This window comes from Dermacentor andersoni, chromosome 10 (assembly GCF_023375885.2).
Source record: "Dermacentor andersoni chromosome 10, qqDerAnde1_hic_scaffold, whole genome shotgun sequence".
Classification (NCBI taxonomy): Eukaryota; Metazoa; Arthropoda; class Arachnida; order Ixodida; family Ixodidae; genus Dermacentor; species Dermacentor andersoni.
The window spans coordinates 11512031-11531680 of record NC_092823.1 but is presented as its reverse complement, the minus strand read 5'-3'; the positions used below and the strand labels follow the sequence as shown (position 1 = coordinate 11531680).

At 44.0% G+C, this 19650-nt stretch overlaps 1 protein-coding gene across 2 annotated transcripts in view; it reads left to right on the top strand.

Moving 5' to 3' along the window:
- LOC126519634 (angio-associated migratory cell protein) overlaps nt 1–12061 on the top strand; it is a 54251-nt gene extending 42190 nt beyond the window's left edge. For both annotated transcript variants that reach the window (XM_050168997.3, XM_072285110.1), the window contains exon 4: nt 9324–12061. In XM_050168997.3, coding sequence (XP_050024954.2) covers nt 9324–9685 — 362 coding nt within the window. In that variant the 3' untranslated portion in view covers nt 9686–12061. The remainder of the gene's footprint in view (nt 1–9323) is intronic.
- Nucleotides 12062–19650: the final 7589 nt, after the last annotated feature.

Genomic DNA, 19650 nt, shown 5'->3' with positions numbered 1-19650 from the left:
CAGTTGCTAAGGCCACATCTAAAACCATGCTGGAAATATGCTTCAATAAAGCTTGGTGCTGGGCTAGTTGGTGATGCATTCTTTAAAACTGATGGTAGCGCTAAAAAGGACAAACACATGGTGAAAAGACGACACGATGACAAGGGAATGCTACTGACAACTAGCTTATTCTTGAAAAGGGTTCAAATTTAAGACAAGCACAACACATGCGCACAATCGAACTGCGCCAGCTTTCTTTCACAAATAATGATATTGCAATATCGCACGCAGTCACGGGAAGTGAAATGATAAATCCCAAGCCGCGAGAAGTGAAACAAATGACCAATAAAACACAGCAACGGACCAACAAAAAGCCATATGTTACGGTTTTACACATCTCTCCAGAAGTGTACGCTCAGCCGAGTACAAGTTTATAGAAACATCGCTGATGTACAGACTCGCCTTTCTTTGTATGTGGAATGCTTCCAGCAAAACTCTAGCTTTAACTCTTGCACTTCTGCCCAGAATCTGCTTCTTTGAACCTTGGCACACACTCGCAAACCATCACATGCGAAACTAAATTCGCAAGCTTGTCTTGGTTTGTTAAGTTTTGAGAATGTCATTCATTCTCAAAACTCATTGAGTCATTGAGGCAATGCCCCGTCTGCCCGATATAGCACTTGCCGCAGGACAGGGGAATAAAGTATACCACTCCTAGGGTGCACCTGACGAAGACATCTTCATGCTGCTTTTTGCAACCGTGCTGACCTTCACCGCAGATGCGGGGGCACAGCTTTGCAAACTTGTTTAGCACAGAAAAAACAAGCGGCACGTTGTGCCTGCTGGCCACTTTTTTGAGGTTGTGTGAAACCTTATGAAACCTTATGAACCTCAGGTTTGGTCTTCACGTGTTCATGTGCAGCCTACATTCATCGGGGACCAAATTTCTTGAGCAGGGTTTCAGCAACTCCTAAAAGGACCAAGCAAGGGAAGCCTGCGGACCTGATTGTCAAAGCTAAAAAGCATTTCGTGCGGGCACGACCTTTGAAGTGCCGATTACATGCAAAGCGATGCAATTGCTTTTTTTACTGTCTTTGAATGAGACAATTCATAGGGAAAAAGTTATTTCTTTGCACGTGGGAAATACGCCCAACAGGTGTGTCCCTTAGTTATCCTCAGCCTGAGGTCTAAAAAACGCATCTCGCCATTTTGCAGTAGTTCATGGGTAAAAGCCAGGCTTTTACCATGGTCGTTTAAAGTACTTAAGACCTGTCGAACAGAATCTTCAAAAGAGGCGTCATTACAAGCTTTTGAAAAGATCAAAAATTCATCAACATACCTAAAAGCCTTTAAATCCGGGCCTCGAATAAAATCTCGATCCAAAAGGCAATCAACATGAGCTAAAAAGATGTCGCATGAGATAGGTGCAACACAGGACCCTATACAGATGCCATGGTGCTGCAGAAAAGGCTGCCTGTCAAAAAGAATATAAGTGACACTCAGATAAAATTCTAAAAGCTTCAAAAAAATCATCAAGAGACACTCCTGCTGTGGACTGAAAAGAAAGTTCGCCTGAATTTTCAACAGACTCTTTCGCAGCAACTAAAAGTTCTGGTTGAGGGATGGAATAAAATAAATCCTCAACATCCACAAAGAAAGCTTAGCCAACACGGCGGTTATTCTGGAAAAAGTTTGAAACCTCTTGGGATGTTTTTATCAGGAAGGGATTGTTCACTTTTATCGACTTAAGCTTACATGGTAGAAACCGGCTGACACATTGCTGCCAGGATTCGTTCTCACTAATAATGGTCCTAAAAGGAATGCCAGGTTCGTGAGTTCTTGCTGTGAAAAAAGCATTGAAGGAGTTACCTCTACAATTGGAGATATCATTACCTAGTTTTGTCAGATTCAACTCTTTACAGAAGTTCATGAACCTGGATTTTACACGCACATTGCTTTTTCTCCGTCGCACAAAGTTCTTCTCAACTGCTTCCAAAGCTTTTTCCTTGTAAATGCCTGCGTGCATGACAACGAAGCCTCCGTCTTTGTCTGCTTGTAAAAGAGAGAGCTTGTGTTCCTTGAAATATGCGACGATCCTGTCTAATACACGTAGTACGACTGGCCGTGTTGGGAACAAGCTTTGCGATGCTGTCTACTCCCTCAATAAGGCACCTCTCGCGATCTTCTCCTTTGACCTTTTGGGCGATGTTTCTCTTGGTAGCGAGCTGGTCGCGAGCTGGCACAAATGAATCAACAGCGTATTTTGGACCTTTTTGCAAAACTTGCTGAACCTTCTCGGGAATCGTGACATCCCCTACAACCACAACTGCCTTCTTGGGTGCACGCTCATTGCTTGCAACATTACTGAGAAGGTGCTTAATTCAGAAGGACCAATTTACCTCTGTGATCTGAGCAGTTTGCGACTTGAGGGTGTGATACATCCATGCAGCGAGCTACTCTGGGTATTGGGTATTGCAGGCCAGGTGTAGTCGGTCCTGGATGAGCCTTACTTTGTGCCAGATCTCTGCTCTGAGAATCATGCACAGTCTTTTAACATGGCTCCAAGAAGGCTTTATAGGACCGAAGAGCGCGACGACTTCACCCGGAATCCAGCCTTTCCTAAGGCTAGGCGTCGAGCCCAGCAAGTGGCATTGACGATGTGACGCAGAAGAAGGTTGATGAACGAGGGTGACTTGATGTGAGACGCCTAAGTAGAAAACACACAAAAAGATGGGCCCACTGTACTAGACATATGCTTCAATAAAACTTGGTGCTGTGCTAGTTGGTGGAGCATTCTTTAAAACTGATGGTAGCGCTAAAAGGAACGAACACACGGTGAAAAGATGACACAACGACGAGGGAATGCTACTGACAACTGGTTTATTTTTGAAAAGGGTTCAAATTTAAGACAAGCACAACACATGCGCACAGTCGAACTGCGCCAGCCTTCTTTTACAAATAATGATATTGCAATATCGCATGCAGTCACAGGAAGTCAAATGATAAATCCCAAGCAGCAAGAGGTGAAACAAATGACCAATAAAAGACAGCAACGGACAAAGAGCCATCTGTCATTCAGTCAGTCAACAAACTTTATTAAGGTCCTAAGGAACTACTAAGTCGTAGTTGCGGGCCACTTCCATGTTGGGGCCGAAACACCATGGTCCTCCGCCCGTTCACAGGCCCTTTGGACAGCCCTTAGTTGGTCCTGGGTATCATCGGCGCTTTTAAGTACCTCTTCCTAGTCCTTTTGTTGATTAATAGATGCGTTTTGTAACGCAGAGCATTGCCAGAGCATGTGTGCTAACGAGCAATACCCTTCATGGCACTTGGGGCAGTGTGGGTCGATGTCCGGAGCAAAGTGGCTAAACTTTCCTCTCGAAGGGAAAGATCTCGTTTGTTACATTCTCAATGTGGAAGATTGAGGTCTAGTTAGCTGTGGGTGTGGGAGCGGGAATTGCCTGCGCCCAAGCTGATAGTGTTTAACTATTTCATTAAAAAAGAGTAGAGGGTCAAGTTATGCTCACAATCCTGACTGCTTGGCGTATCAGGACCATTGCGGAATGTTGGACCTCGCGCCTGGTCATGAACTAGCTCATTCGGGTTGGGTTTGCTGGAATGTACATTGGTTCCCATGTGCGCCGGGAACCATGCGATAGTGTGAACAGCATCAGGCGGTCTTTGCCTGATTAGTCTATCACCATCAAAGTCGGAACCACTGCTTTATAGGCCGGATTGTAGGGGCAAGAGACACTCTACTCCTCTCAACTAGATTCCTATTAACCTATACGCAGAATCTGCTCAGATGATCCCTAGAGTCGAATCGGTCAGGATTATAGGTCTGATCCTAAATGCAAAGCGAAGCAACAATCAAATGGTTGTTTGCGTCAAGGCAAAAACGGAAAACATGCTCCGATTAATCGCAAGAGTCTCGAACCGCAGAGGCGGCCTCAGTGAGAGCAGTCTCCTTAGTCCGTATCATGCGTTCCTCATGAGGCACATACACCTACAGCCAAGCCTGCAGCCAAAAGCCTACGAACGTGATTGTCAAAGCTAAGAAGCATTTCGTGCGGTCACGACTTTTGAAGCGCCAATTCCTTGCAGAGCGATGCAATTGCACTTTTCACAGTCTTTGAATGAGATGATTCATAGGGCAAAAGCTCTTTCTTTGCACGTGGGAAATACACCCAACAGGTGTGTTCCTTAGTTATCCTCAGCCTGAGGTATAAAAAGCATATCTCGCCATTTTGCGGTAGTTCATGCTGTAAAAGCCAGGCCTTTACCATGGTAAAGGCCTGGCTGTACTGGAGTGGCTCACTGCAGGGATGTATCACACCCTCAAGTCATAGGCTGCTCAGATAACAGAGGTAAATTGGTCCTTCTTACTTAAGCACCTTCTCAGTAATGTTGCAAAGTAATGAGCATGCACCCAAGAAGGCAATTGTGGTTTTAGGGGATGTCACGATTCCTGAGAAGATTTAGAAAGTTTTGCAAAAAGGGACAAAATATGCCGTTGATTCATTTGCGCCAGCTCACGACCTGCTCACCACCAACAGAAGCATCGCCCACATGGTCAGAAGAGAAAACCGTGAGAGGTGCTTTCTTGAGGGAGTAGACAGCATCGCAAAGCTGATTCCCAACACTACCAGTCATACCTCGAGACGTGTATTAGACGGGATCGTCGCGTATTTCATGGAACACAAGCTCTCTCTTTTACAAGCGGTCAAAGATAGTGGCTTCGTCGTCATGTACGCAATTTTTAAGGAAAAAGCTTTGCAAGCGGTTGAGAAGAACTTTGTGCGAGTGAGAAAAAGTGATGTGCATGTAAAAACCAGGTTCGTAAACTTCTGTAAAGAGTGCAAAGATAGAGCATTTTCCCTATGAATCATCTCATTCAAAGACCATAAAAAAAGCAATTGCATCGCTCTGCATGGAATCGGCACTTCAAAAGTCATGCCCGCACGAAATGGTTTTTAGCTTTGACAATCAGGTTCGCAGGCTTTTGGCCGCAGGCTTCCCTTGCTCGGTCCTTTTAGCAGTCGCTGAAACCCTCCTCAAGAAATTTGGTCCCCGACAAATGTAGGCTGCACCTGAACTCGTGAAGACCAAACCTTAGGTGATGCCTTACATTCATAAGGTTTCACACAACCTCAAAAAAGTGCCCAGCAGTAATGTTTAACAGTCTCGGAAGGGAACAGCAGTTTACGATAGTTAGCGAGGCACTGGAAGTGGTAAGGGAATACATCTACTTAGGACAGGTAGTGACTGCTGATCCGGATCATGAGAGTGAAATAATCAGAAAAATAAGAATTGGCTGGGGTGCGTTTGGCAGGCATTCGCAGATCATGAACGGCAGGTTGCCATTATTCCTCAAGAGAAAAGTGTATGACAGCGCTGTCTTACCAGTACTCACCTACGGGGCAGAAACCTGGAGGCTTACGAAAAGGGTTCTGCCTAAATTGAGGAGGACGCAACTAGCTATGGAAAGAAGAATGATAGGTGTAACGTTAAGGGATAAGAAAAGAGCAGATTGGGTGAGGGAACAAACGCACGTTAATGACATCTTAGTTGAAATGAATACAAAGAAATTAGCATGGGCAGGACATGTAATGAGGAGGGAAGATAACCGATGGTCATTAAGGGTTACGGGCTGGATTCCGAGGGAAGGGAAGCGTAGCAGGGGGTGACAGAAAGTTAGGTGGGCAGATGAGATTAGGAAGTTTGGAGGGTCAACATGGCCACAATTAGTACATGACCGGGATAGTTGGAGAAGTATGGGAGAGACCTTTGCCCTGCAGTGGGCGTAACCAGGCAGATGATGATGATGATTGATCTACGGACACTGCAGCAGACATTCGGGTGTTTCAGACATGCTGTGTAACGTGTCCTTGATCCAAATAAAATGAATTAATTTCAGCCCACTTCAACTACGACCCTTCTGAGTATTTCTTTAGCTTCACAAAGCTTTAATGAGTCAGACATGAAAATTGTGCCTCAGTTCAAACATTCCAAGATGCAGTACTACTTGCATGACAATTGCATTCTTCAGACTAATGTTAAAAGGACTCTGTACTACGCTTTGTTGAATTTCCACTTGTACTACTGCGCATCAGTACGGGGAAACACCACACTTACAACGTACATAAACTTACATTAATACAGAAAAAGGCACTATGATCTATTGATAGCACCCTGTTTCTAGAACATACAAATCCACTTTTTCGTAAACATAAAATCATAAAATCAGACAATCTTTATACCCACAAATTACTAACAATGTACAAAAGCGCTAAACTCGGCAAACTGGAAAAGCTTTTAGACCTAGCATGTTTTAAAGAAACCATAGCGTTGTATCCATTTAGGTACCAACCGCCATTTGAAATTTCCTTGTCTCGCACACACTATGGTACAGAAAGGGTTCGACACACTGTGCCACTTACATTAAACGCATGCTATGCACGAGATAGAAATACTAACACTAACGAAGAAAGAAATGTTTCTGCATGTCTGTATAGCATAAGAAAAACTTTGTACCCTAAAATAGATCCACTTGATCTAAATTTTCTAATATGTTTGATTAGTACTTATGGTAATTAGCTAGTACATGTCTTGGTGCAGTTTCTTTTTTGTATTGTTTGTATTTCTTGCTTAAATGTTTCACATTATGTTACATACATATTCTGTGCACTTCTGAAACTAAAAAAAGAAAAATACTTCTCTTTATGCTCATTTCTTACCTATGTATTTTGCTGTGTGTTGCCTATGTACAGGTGGCAGGAGCTCAGTCAAGCTGCGACGAAGCAGCTTTATTTCTTGCCACCTTTCTTCGTTCTTTCGTGTATACGAAAGACGAAAACAAAGATTGATTGATTGATTGAAATTGTGCATGCTCCATACTGCATCTACAAAATTATATGGCTCAGGCATTCCTGACAGCATTGTTCAGAGCAGGGGTCTCGAACTCGCATCCGACACTGGGCCGCATATATTCCACAGAGTTGATTTTATAAATATGGCTGCAAGAACAGCAAGCACAGAAACATGGCATAAAGCCCTGTAAAAAATTAATATTTTTGTTTTTAATTCGTAACAAGTTTTATTTTCTCTTGGCACTCCACTGCCTTCACAGACTGTGGCTTGATGCTTTGCAACGCTTCCTTGCAACCAAAGCTAAAATGACCTCAGCTAAATCCTGTGCTAACACGGTCATTATGGTGAGCCAGAGATGTGCGTCAGTCACTCTTGAGTGCTGTGACGACTTGTTCATGTTAATGAAAAAATATTGCTCACACAAATATGTGCTCCCAAACGTGGTGAGTGTTCTCGTTTCTCACAGAACTTGTAAAACTCTGGTCTTCCAACTTCTGCTTGAGTGTCATGCTGGCCTGGAGCTCAATCAGTCCAATGTTTAGTTCAGAAGCCACCTCTTCTACTTGCACCAAGACCTGCAGCGAGAAAAGCTTCAACTCTTTTTAGCTTTTAGTGTACAAAAGATATGAGAAGAATTTAGACAGACGTAGACTGTCCCTGCATGTTTTGTGCACTAAAAGCTCAAATGGAATACCAACATGCCTAAACTTACATCCTTTCAAGCTTGAACTCCTAAAAGATAGTGGAAATTTGGGCTTGTTCATGATTATCAGGTTCTAGAGTGTAGAGACAAGACGACACGCAGTGCGCTTTATGTGTCATCTTGTCTTTCTTTTTGTGGTCGTTCCCTCTGCACTATACAACCCGATGATATTTGAAGAGGTCGGCCATGTCTTGAAATTGGTATTCAAATTCTTTTTGAAGACTGTTGAGGTGCGTACAAGAGGGTGCGCATCATATAAAGTAGAGTTCAGACTTGCGCTTCACTCTGCTCATTTAAATTTTTCAGCGACTTTATTGCCGGAATATGGTCGAGCATTCCCTGCCTTACCTGATGTTCCCAAAGCTGCTTTCTTGCCTTGTATGCAAGGACAGCATTGTGAAATAGTATTGCAGTGGTAACTTTGTTCCTGCCTTGAAGCTTAACATAATGTAATGTCGAACTGAAATGCAAGGGCACTTATTCATGCACTTTGCAAATTGCAGCTTGGCAACTTCCTTTCCTTTAAGAGACATGTTTTTTGCTGCAAGTTAAAACACACACAAAAGGAAGACACAGAGAAGACAACACGGGCAGCACTTCCAACTGGTTTTGTCTTCCTTTTGTGTGTTTTAACTTGCGGCAAAAAACATGTCTTTTAGCAAGAACCAACTAGGCCAACAAGCAGTTCTGTTGAAACATAATCCTTTCCTTTGTCTTTCAGAAAGCTGGGCTAGTTGGATTTCTAATAATCGATGCATTTCCAATGCTTTCTGTTCCCTGTCCTGTTCTTTTTTACTCTGAAATCTTGTTTCTTCCGAAGCGCTGGAAGCCTCATTCAGCAACTAAACAAATTTTTAAGCGCTTTTGCCCTACTCTCACTTCAAGGTGGTATGCAATGCCATTATGTCCATCACTGCTTGCCTCTAACAAAGACATGAACTGACGTTGGTTTAGCCCTTTGACTACATAAAGTTCTTTGTGCTAAACACAATCTTTATGATGTTCTTCATTTGCAGCGACTTGCATCATGCGACTTCGTACAAAATGCAATGGACTGCACTGTAAAGTACAAATTGTGTGCTTGCATGTGCCCGACAAGCCCATTCTTGGTTTCAACCACTATTAGGGTGCTGTCAGTTGCACGGAAGCCATACTTCTGCACCAGCTCGACTAGTTTTTCAAGCACTGAGAAAATGTTGGCACCAGTAGTTGTTTCTTTCGTCGTCATTAGGCCAAGCGATTTCTCTGTGACAGTAAGACACCTGTCAATGCCTCTGGTGAAAATGGCACGCTGAAGATTATCGGTAATGTCATCACTCGCGTCCACAGTGATTGAAAACGCGACAAACCCATGGTACAACTTTTTGAGATCTCTTTCAGTGTCCGTGCTCATCTTAACAATAACATTTGCGAAAGGCAGATCTTCTCAAAAGTTCTCTTCATGCTGCGACAAGCATGATCTCATAGTTTTAGCAGCCACTTCTTTATGAAGACACCTTCCATAAATGGTTTGAAAGATCTAGCTATGAGCAGCGAAATAGCAAAACTTGATCTTACTGTGTCATTGCTCGTCTGTGCTGTTTTCTGGGAGAACCATTGCTGTTTTTCAAGGGCTTATTTCAAGCCCTACAGAGACCTGCACTCGGCAGGGCTACGCGAACTACACCTGAGAGCTCTGCATGTTTGAGACCTCTGGTCAACAGTTGTCACGTTTAAAGAACCTAGTGTAGTCATCTGTGCTTTTCTCAAGCTCGTGCAATGTTACGTGCAGGTGACGAGGCTTCCACAGTGGAAGCTGTTTGTATTGATGGAGCACAGCGGACTCTGGCGGCTGGCTTGCTCTCTGGCCGGCTCTCGCTTTGGGACCTGGGTTCACAGGCCGAGCGCCAGAGCTGCATCCACCCAGCAGGTGTGACGCGGGCCCTCTGGCATGGACCGCACACAGTTGTCACAGGATGTCTAGATGGTGTAGTGCGCAGCTGGGACATCCGTGCCCCGCAGGAACCAGCTCTGTGCTGGAGGGCACACCACCACGACATTTTAGACCTAGCGCTGTCACCAGACAGGCAGTGCGTGGTGAGCGTGTCTGACGGTGGCATCTGCACCGTGCACAAGTTTGCCTTGCCGGACTGATTGCATTCCCCTTGTGATAAGCTTGGTGCGTTTTGCTTCGCATTGAGTTTCCTGTAAAAAAAAATGAAACTTCACTGTGCTGCCATATTTTTATACAAGATAGATGCAGTGAAGGTTTCTTTCGGCTAACACACCGTCCTGTTTAGTTCCATTTTGGAACTAAACTAGGCCATGAACTGTTTTTGTAGCTTATTAGGCTGCCTTCTCTGTGAGAGGGCTGCAAGTATGATATTTAGTTTATTGACGGACACTACATTTGTTTGTAGAAAGTCATATCAGGCTAAAGAGTGCCTATACATTCTGAAACTTATAATACACTTGTGAAAAGATCGGCGAATAGTACTTATATATGCCCGTTTATAACGGGGTGTTTCGAATAACTTGAACCATTAAAAACGTTGTGGTGCAAATTGTGAATTCTTCTGTAAAGGCTTGAATAGCATTCTTTAAGCAAAAATTAACCCAAATCAAATGTCACTTTCAGTAGTGTCTATACCCTTAAAATAAATAAAATGTTTTTTAACAGATGGTGGGGGGCTCAAAAGAAGAGCGGCTTCGCGTCAGTGAACAAGGTGACCTCTCACCTCCTGCGATCTGCCTGTTGCATTACGCTGTGATTCCACCTTAGTGGACTCTGCGAGAAACAAATAGTAATGAAGCTGCATTAAGTGGGCTGAAATGTTTTTGTGCGTTCATCAGTCCTTTTTGCAATTTTCGTTTAGCGCCGCCGGATGCTTCCTGGGCAGGACACTGATATCAACGACGACTCCGGCACGATTGACAATTGCAAGAGTCATAGTGTGACTACGGGCCGTCGTGTAGCTAGGTCGACAAAGCCACTCACCATGCGATAGGCTGCTGAATGAATACATCGCACCATTATGCGATTGCCACTACACCCGTGCTTGTATATATATATTTAGTTGTGCTCAATATAAATCCAAACATGCTCCACAAGTTGAGATGCTTGAGCACTTGCCAGATGGCCACATCAAGCTTGAGCCAGGGTCGGTCCCACTCAGCTGATATTAGCTGTATCGTAACAGCCTACAAGTTTATGCATCTTCCACTGTTAGTCCTGCACTGAACATATGCAGTAGCACGATAAAAACATCATAGCTCTTTAAAGGGGCGATAATGTATGCTGGGTGTTTATACTGCATATTGTGTAGGATGTCCCACTTGTGCCAAAATTTAAGAATATGCGACTGCCATGTGGCTGGACAGAACCATTGCTTGGAGCAAGTGAGGCTATATTTTAATTTTTCCTAGTTACATAATTCGTTCTTATTGATAAATGAACTTCTCAAATATAATCAGAGCAAGATTGTCAGTCAGAAAATTGCAGGCCATCGTCAAAAATTCCTGGTCCATCTTTCTGTTGCTCAATATGTGCTAGTACACAAAGTTTTTCCAAGTGTTAAAAATGCCCACAAAACAAAAAAAAAATTCTGCGCTACCAGTCAGGCGTCACTTTTCCTGTGCTTTTGTGACCTTCTTTCAGGCTTGGAAAAAGCTTGTGTGGCACTTACAGAGCAACAGAAAGATAAATGGGGAATCTTGCATGATGGCCTACAATTTTCTGACTAACAGTATTGCTCTGATTATAATATTTGAAAAGTTAATTAATATTAACTAATGCAGTTAGGCAAAATATAAAAATAGTCTGACTTGCTCCAAGTGACGGCAAACAATGTTACCTTATTCCAGCCACGTGGCACTCCCATATTATTAAACGTGGGTACAAGTTACATGGGACACCCTCTATAGTAAGTATCAGAATGGCACATTTGTTTACATTGGTATGTGCAGTAAGAGCTCGTTAACACGTAGCTGGTGGGGAGCATGGACAGTGACTGCGGAAGTATTTTCGAGTTGGGGCTGACACATGAGTAGCACGGGGAAGAAAACAGCATCATTCTTGTATTGCTTCTTTTTATTGAAAGAAAAAAAGGAAACACATTGTGCTTCCTATATTTTATTTGTAAAAAATGTACGAGATAATATGCTCATATTATTCATAGAATATTTTGTTGCCGTGCGTTTCTTGCACTATAGTACATTTAGCCTACACAGCTACTGCAGCTAATTGATCTATAATACCGTAGCTTATATAAACACTAATTATGTGCATGCTTCATCTGGTAATTTTAGAAGATGTACACACACAAGAAAAACAAGAAACACCTGAAGCTGTATTTTCATTGAATCGCATTTATTACTCTCCAGATTGGCCCATTTTTGTTTATGAAAGTATCCAAGCTGCAAGTTCTCTTTAAAAATGCATGCAAACAAAAAGTTAGCAATCACTTTACCATACGCAAGTGAGGATGAAGCCTGCATGCTCATGAGACATTAAATTACTTGACATTTTCATTCAAATGCCTTGTTACTTCCTATTGCTTGTCTTTCTGCCACCAGATTATGGGCTCAAGTGCCTTAATTATGCTCTAATCAACACCAAAGGTTGTAGGTTCGACTCCCACCAAAGGTAGTGGATTCAAGTGCCTTAATTCTATCTTAATTACCTGTGCCTTCATTAACTTCGCCTTAATACCAACGGTCAAGGCATCTATTGAAGTCATGAGTGACACGGACAAGAAAGACGACAGGACATGCGCTATCAACTGAATTTCATTTCAGAAAAGCATGGTACTTATACCGACCAAACGAGTGGAAATCATCGCATACGCAACCCAAATTTCAGATAGGCAGTTTCCTTTCTGCTTAGAAAGGTTGAAGATTCGGCTCCCACCAATTGTCGTGGGTTCAAACATCAATAATGGCACCACCAAAGGTCAAGGGTTTGACTCCCACGAAAGGTCGTGGGTTCTAGTGCCTTAATTAGCACCAGAAGTCATGGGTTCGACCATCGATGGCACCAACAATTTTAGTGCCATTGAATTAATCGATAATGCTGGACATCGGATTTTCGACCCATGAGCCACTTCAGGCTTTTGCCTTAAGAACTGCATGTTTAGTATACAGTCGCCGACCGATTTTCCGGACTCCGAAAATTCGGACATGCCCGATTATTCGGTCAGCTTCGCGGCACCGCCATTTTCCCCATAGACCATAATGTATAACAACTGCCGAAAGTTCGGACACCTTGCAACCTCTCGTCTGATTTTTCGGACACTTCTTGAGCCAACTCGGTCGAGAGCACCATGCGCCGACTCTGACAGGTGCATGGTTCGACTTGCCGAACGCCATTTTTGTTTTGAACGGAGCTTCCTTGCTGCCCCACGAAGTGGCGCTACTAAAAATCTCCGCTCATCATCATCGTTTCTGCCTGGTTCGATAGAGTGGCTCTGCAGCAGTTCCGGTTTCAGTTTAGTAGGCCATGTCAAGACAATCCAGCAGCTGATTTGTTTCTTCGCGCACGACGCTGCGAGCAGGCCACGTTTTTTCGTTTGTGTGACTGGCGTCGGCACGGTGGTGTTTGCTTTGTGTGCTGTGTTGAAGTTTCGGTGATCCAACGCGGCATACGGAAACATCGCGTCAAGTCTCTAATGGCGCCGACAGTGCCCGCGCAGACTGCGCTGGGGAATGCCGGCAAGCGGGTGCCGGGAGGCCTAAGATTTATCGCCTTCCGATGTGCTCCCTACTGACGCGGAAAATATTCTGCCGAGACGTGTGCAGTGGTTGCATTGCGACTCCGGACACCGTCTCATTTGACAGTTTCACAGGTGCTGACACTGCTGTACTGACGTGCGCAGAACTCGACGACGGCGAGATTATTCGTCAGGTTTCTGCTGCACCACCGGACGATGACTCTTGAGTCGGAAGATGACGCACCATGTGCTACGCTGCCGTCGCATGCGGAGTGTGTACAAGCAGTGACTGTGCTTTCAGCCGCCTATAGTGACCGTACGACCCTCTCCGAGATTCAGGCTTATCTGATTGCGCGTAAACGGAATAGCGTACAACGGTGCATTCACGATTTCTTCAAGCCTACTGCCGAGCCCGAATAAGTGCGTGGAAATAAAGGATTTCATTTTTTTTTTCTTAATCTGCTTTTTCGGACACCTGTTTATTCGGACATTTCTGCAGTCCCCGTGAGGTCCGAATAAACGGTTGGCGACTGTATAACGTAAAAGACAAACAAAACAATAGCATCTTTATTATTTCTATCTTCTTACACTAAGCTGCAGATTCAGTGTAGAAGAGGGGAAAGCAATTTATTTATTTATTGCAATACCCTCAGGGCACAAAGGGCACTGCAGAGTGGGTGGGTACATTGAGTCCATAAAATAGCAGTAATGTAAACATTGTTATATGTGAAAATAAAATATAGGCTTAATAATAATAAATTAAGAGTAGGCTATTCAAACAGAGGTCGGTACCAGAAGTCTTGAATGACAATGCCGTAACCAACATTATCGTAGATGTATAATACAAAAAATTACTCAACTAACAAATATTTATTTTCATACTGTCAGGACCCGAGGGTATTACAGAGAGGAGTGTTCTAACAATAACTCGTTCACCGCAACCTTAAAGGCGGCAGAATCTTCGATTGCAGTGACGGAGGCGGGAACGTGGTTCCAGTCACTGCTTGTTTGCGGCAAAAAAGAGGCATGGCAAGTGTTAGTGCGACATCAAGGAACCTTAACTTTGAGTTTATGATCGATCCGTGAAGACACGTAATCTGGAGGGAGGGAAAGCTCGTTTGTAAATGTTGGGTTAGCGTGAAAAATATTATAATAAAGGTTTAAGCGGAAGCACTTGCGGCGTGACCGAAGTGTCGGTAGACCTAAATTAGATTTCATTGAAGAGACGCTGGCTTAGTGAAAACAATTGGAGAGCACATATCGGGCAGCGCATTTCTGAATGGATTCAAGGGCGGTGATTAATGCAGAGCTAGATGGGTCCCAAATAGAGCAAGCATATACTAATTTTGATCTAACCAGAGTTGTGTACAATTTAATCTTTAAATTAAAGGGAATGGAGGAAAAATTACACCGCAGAAATCCAAGCATGCAATTAGAAAGGGGGTTAACCGAGGGGCCCGATTTTTTAATAGTCATATCATAAGAAGCCAACAAACACTGACACCAAGGACAACATATGGGAAATTACTTGTGCTTAATAAATGAAATAAAGAAACGATAAATTAATGGAAATTAAAGTGGATGAAAAACAGCTTGCTGCAGGTGGGAACCGAACCCACAACCTTCGCATTTCGCGTGCGATTAGCGTTGTTAATAAAATGTTCAATGTGTATATTCCAAGACAGTTTGTGAGTTATATGCACGCCAAGATAGCAGTAACTAGTAACAGGGGTTAAAGCGGAGTTATTAAGGGTATAAGCAAAGTTGTAATTAACTTTATTGTGATGCATTACTCTCATGACCTTACATTTTGAAGTATTTAGCTTCATAAGCCACTTGTCGCACCAGTTAGAAATAGTGTTAATGTCAGATTGCAAAATAGAAACGTCCTGTTGGTTATTGATTACACTATAAAGCACACAGTCATCAGCAAAGAATTTAATGCTAGAGTTAATACAGACAGGTAAGTCATTAATATAAATAAGAAATAGTAATGGGCCAAAAACGATCCTTGTGGTACGCCTGAAGTAACAAGAATGGTAGGAGAGTCATAATCATTAGCGTGAACGTACTGTAAGTGGTTTGTCAGGAAGCATTGAATCTAGTCTAGGATATTATGATCTATATTAAGCTTGCTCATTTTTAAGAGGAGTTTGTGTGATACAGTGCCGAAGGCTTTAGCGTAATCTAAAAAGATGCAATCGGTTATCAGATTTTTGTCAAAAGCTCTAAAAAGTTCGTTAGTAAAAGGGAGTAACTGCGTTTCACAAGAGAAGTGCTTCCTGAAACTGTGTTGACAAGGAGAAAAAAAAACATTTGATTCAAGGAAACATACGAAGTTTGAATGATGTGTTCGAGACATTTACAGGGCACACTGGTTAAAGATATTGGCCTGTAGTTTAGGGGAGAATAGGTGATACCTGATTTGTGAAGTGGAACCACCTTACCCACCTTCCAATCATCTGGCAAAATAGAAGTCTGCAAAGACTGCGAATAGAGTTCAGCAAGTATAATGGAACAGTGATGAACAGAAACGGTGAACAAAAATAGCAGTCCAAGTTATTTTGGAAAAGTGGTCAACAACGGTGGCCTTGAATCACATCACATCAAGACTATGGTTATGGCAGCGACATGATGGGGAAGGTCGTTCCAGTCAGTTGCTGATCGTGAAAAAAATTAATTCTGGGTACAGGTTCGTGGGCACAAAACTTGCAGAGGGATGCGATGGGATCTGCGTGATAGGAGTGTGCGGGATGTATGGTTCTTGTCTTAGTGATGAATAAAAGAACTTGTGATTCAAGATGATACTGACAATGCGGCAGCAAGCAGAAAGATTATACAAACCTGATTGCAATTTTAGAGATGATATGCTAATGTCGTATGAGTATGAACAGTGAATGAACCTGGTAGCCCGGTTTTGTACAGCTTTGATGGCATTCGTTAAATATGCTTGATGAGGATTCCAGATGGCCGATACGTATTCCAGTTTAGTTCTGGTGAGTGAAACGTAAGCTTGTAGTCTGATGTGTCGTGGAGCTTCCTGCAGGTGAGGTTTTAGAAACCTAGGGTTTTATTAGCCAATGTTATTGGGTTAGTCACGTGTAGACGCCAGGATAAATATTCCGAAATGCTGAGACCTAAGTATTTGTAAGACTGGACAAGGTCAACAGGGGAGCTAGAAACGGTATATTCAAAAACAAAGGGTTTGTGACTGTGGTGAAAATACATGTACAGTCGAACCCTGATATGTAGAACTCGCAAAGAAACTACTATCTGTTCGATATAGGGCATAATTCGATATAAGCCTGACTTGGACGTCATAAAAGCACACACCATTTATAAATGCACTTCATTGATGAAACTAGCTTAGTTTCGCATGACTTGTCTTCGTCCTGTATTTCCTTCTGCTTGGGCAATTTCGCTGCCTGCGACGCACACACTTCTCCACATTGTCAGAAGAGTCGGAGCAGCTGAGGCCACAACCTTCCACATTCGCACAGAAGTACCAGACTAATGCAAGTGAACCAATCACCTCGAATGATGTCGGCAAAAGATCGTCGTCGTTTTCCCCATTGTGCCCACTGTCACTTGGTATGATGTCGGCAATGTAGTCTTCGTTTTCGGGCTCTCCCGTGGTCGCGACACCATCGTCCGCACTGACAAACTCGTCGACCGTTGATCCGTCAACGGCTTCATCGCACTGTTCAGAATTTTCACACCACCGGCCACGCGGAAGCCGGCATGCCTAAAGCAATCCCTCTTTCGTGGCGCGACGGCGCATGCGCTCTGCCCTAGCGGATTAGTCGCGAAACGTTTCGGAAGGGTTGCGCGCCGGGAAGTCCCCCGAAAAAAAAAAGAAAAAAATCACTCGTGCCGTGTACCGCGTTGAAACTCTACTGGTAGCTCGACGCCGGTGCGGTGCCAAGAAGGTACGTAGCGTAAGACTGAAACTACACTTTAAAAGAGAAAGCGGCCAGGGCATCGAGTTGTCCGTACTGCAACGTGAGCCAGGTAGTTGCTGCCTTTCATGAATGGCTCGCTAATTTAACGAAAAACCCGTGTGTTACACTTGGGCGACACTTAAGTACATCACGTTGCTGACGAAGTCTTTGCAGCGTCGGTCCTCATTTGCTGGTGGTGGCAGCGCGTTCCTGACTGCACGTACTCGTAAGGCGCGGCAACACTGGGTCGATACGAGACCGACAAGACGCTCACTCCAATGATTGACCGACTATTGTGCGTCACTGAAACCTTTTTATCATACCAGGTCGACAACGACGCAACCGACGAGCGCGACTTGTACTGCGACAATCTTGTCGAAGGCACCGGCAAAATCGGCGTACCGACCATCGCTCGACCGAACACCGCGCGATCGGCCGTCGAGCCGACAGCAAAATAGCGACAGCGTCTTCGCTTGTATATATAATTAATCGTGCACACAATGAGTCAAGCATGCCTACCAAGTTGAAATGCACAAGCTTTAACCCTCTCCAGCCGTGCCCACGAAGTTTGAGCCAATGTCGATCCTGTTAGCGAAGGTTAACCTGGCGTCGTCGAGTTCGTGCACTCGCTACCGGCGGACCTGAACTGAAATGTAAGCAGCTAGGTCGAACGAAACTGCTTTTTTAGTTCAATTCTGGCCTTAGCGATTTGAAATCAGCTACAGACGAAGCAACAGCGCGCGCATTAGATCCCATAGATGAGATGAATATTTACAATTATTATTAGGGTTATAATTATATTCGAGTGCTGATTGCCGTGCTATCGTTTGCTAACGAAGCTTTCCCTCAAGTCTAAATATTTTAAGGCAGTTTGTCGTGTGCGTATCATGGCCTTAAACTGGCTCTCTTAACTACTACACACAGAACAAAGCAACAGCGCGCGCATTAGATCCCATAGATGAGATGAATATTTACAACTAGTATTAGGGTTATAATTATATTCGAGTGCTGATTGCTGTGCTATCGTTTGTTACCGAAGCTTTCCCTCAAGTCTAAATATTTTAAGGCAGTTTGTCGTGTGCGTATCATGGCTACGCACGCTTATATCGCATTCCGTTTCTCTACCACGGGTGCGCTTTAAAACCACGGCGCTGCAGTTTTTGCTTTTCTTTCTTTCCTTCCTTTCTTCTTCCCCGCCCTTAAACTGGCTCTCTTAACTACTACACGCAGAGACAAAGCAACAGCACGCGCATGCGATCCCTTAGATGAGATGAATATATATATATATATATATATATATATATAGAAAACTATCAGTCATAGCTCTCGCAGTATAGCCCTCTGGGCCGTTTCCTTTTTTTTTTTTTCTTTCGAAAGTAGTCCTATTAGGGTTATTATAATTACACGAAGGTATTTCGCCCTCGTCAGCAGCAGTCGTTGGTATAGTTATTCTGGCGGCTAGCTTCCCACGCTATGCGTGCCGCCATCGCACCTGGTTAAGCTTTTCCTAGACGCTAGAGTGATGCTTTGTCCGCGCAACCTTGAGCGATCGGAAAGCGCGTTTTCCCCTCTTGGCCGGCGGAGAGGGGACGCTTCGTTCCGGCCGCGAAGCTCTCCACATCTCTGTAAGGTGCCTTGTGGTGGTCTCGTGCTGACGATGCCCTCTCGGTGAGCGCATATTTCCCCCCTCATCTTTTAAGAGGTTCAATACATACAAGCATTTGTCTCGCAAACCAGATTTTTTTTCAAGGGAATTTTCCACGTCTCGGTAATTTCTCTCGTCGTATTCGAGTGCTGATTGCCGTGTTATAGTTTGTTAAGGAAGCTTTCCCTCAAGTGTAAATGTTTTAAGGCAGTCTTCCTAGTCTCTAATGCCGCTCGAGTTCGCTCTTCTCCTCGAGCGGCCATTTTTCCTAGAAAGTATGCCTTCCAACCACTCGGAGTCGCGGACAACATGAGTCTCTTTCCACGTAAGTGTGAGGCTCGGAGCAGGAGCTGTGGCGCTTGAAAGTAGCCTGGGGCCTGACGAACCAACCGACTGAGCTATCTTTCCGGGCAACATCGAAGGGTCACGAGTTCAAATCACCTGTTAGTTTCCTTTTTTTTTCCCCTTTTTCTTTCTTTTTTTTCTTTCTTTTAATGTCTTTTCCTTTATTTTATCACTGTACGGGAACCCTCCTTAAAAAAAAAAAGACATGTATCTTCAGATATGTATGGCCTCACATGTGCAGGTCATAAATACCAGGTTCTCTAGCCGAGTGCCATCCATGCGGTATAACCGAGCTCAGATTGGTCCACCTTGACTGATCAAATAGGGCACCACTGTAGGTTAAATGAGGCGTACAACTCCTGCGGGACCCGCCGTGGTTGCTCAGTGGTTATGGTGTTAGACTGCTGAGCACGAGGTCGCGGGATCGTACCCCGACCACGGCGGCCGCATTTCGATGGGGGCGAAATGCGAAAACACCCG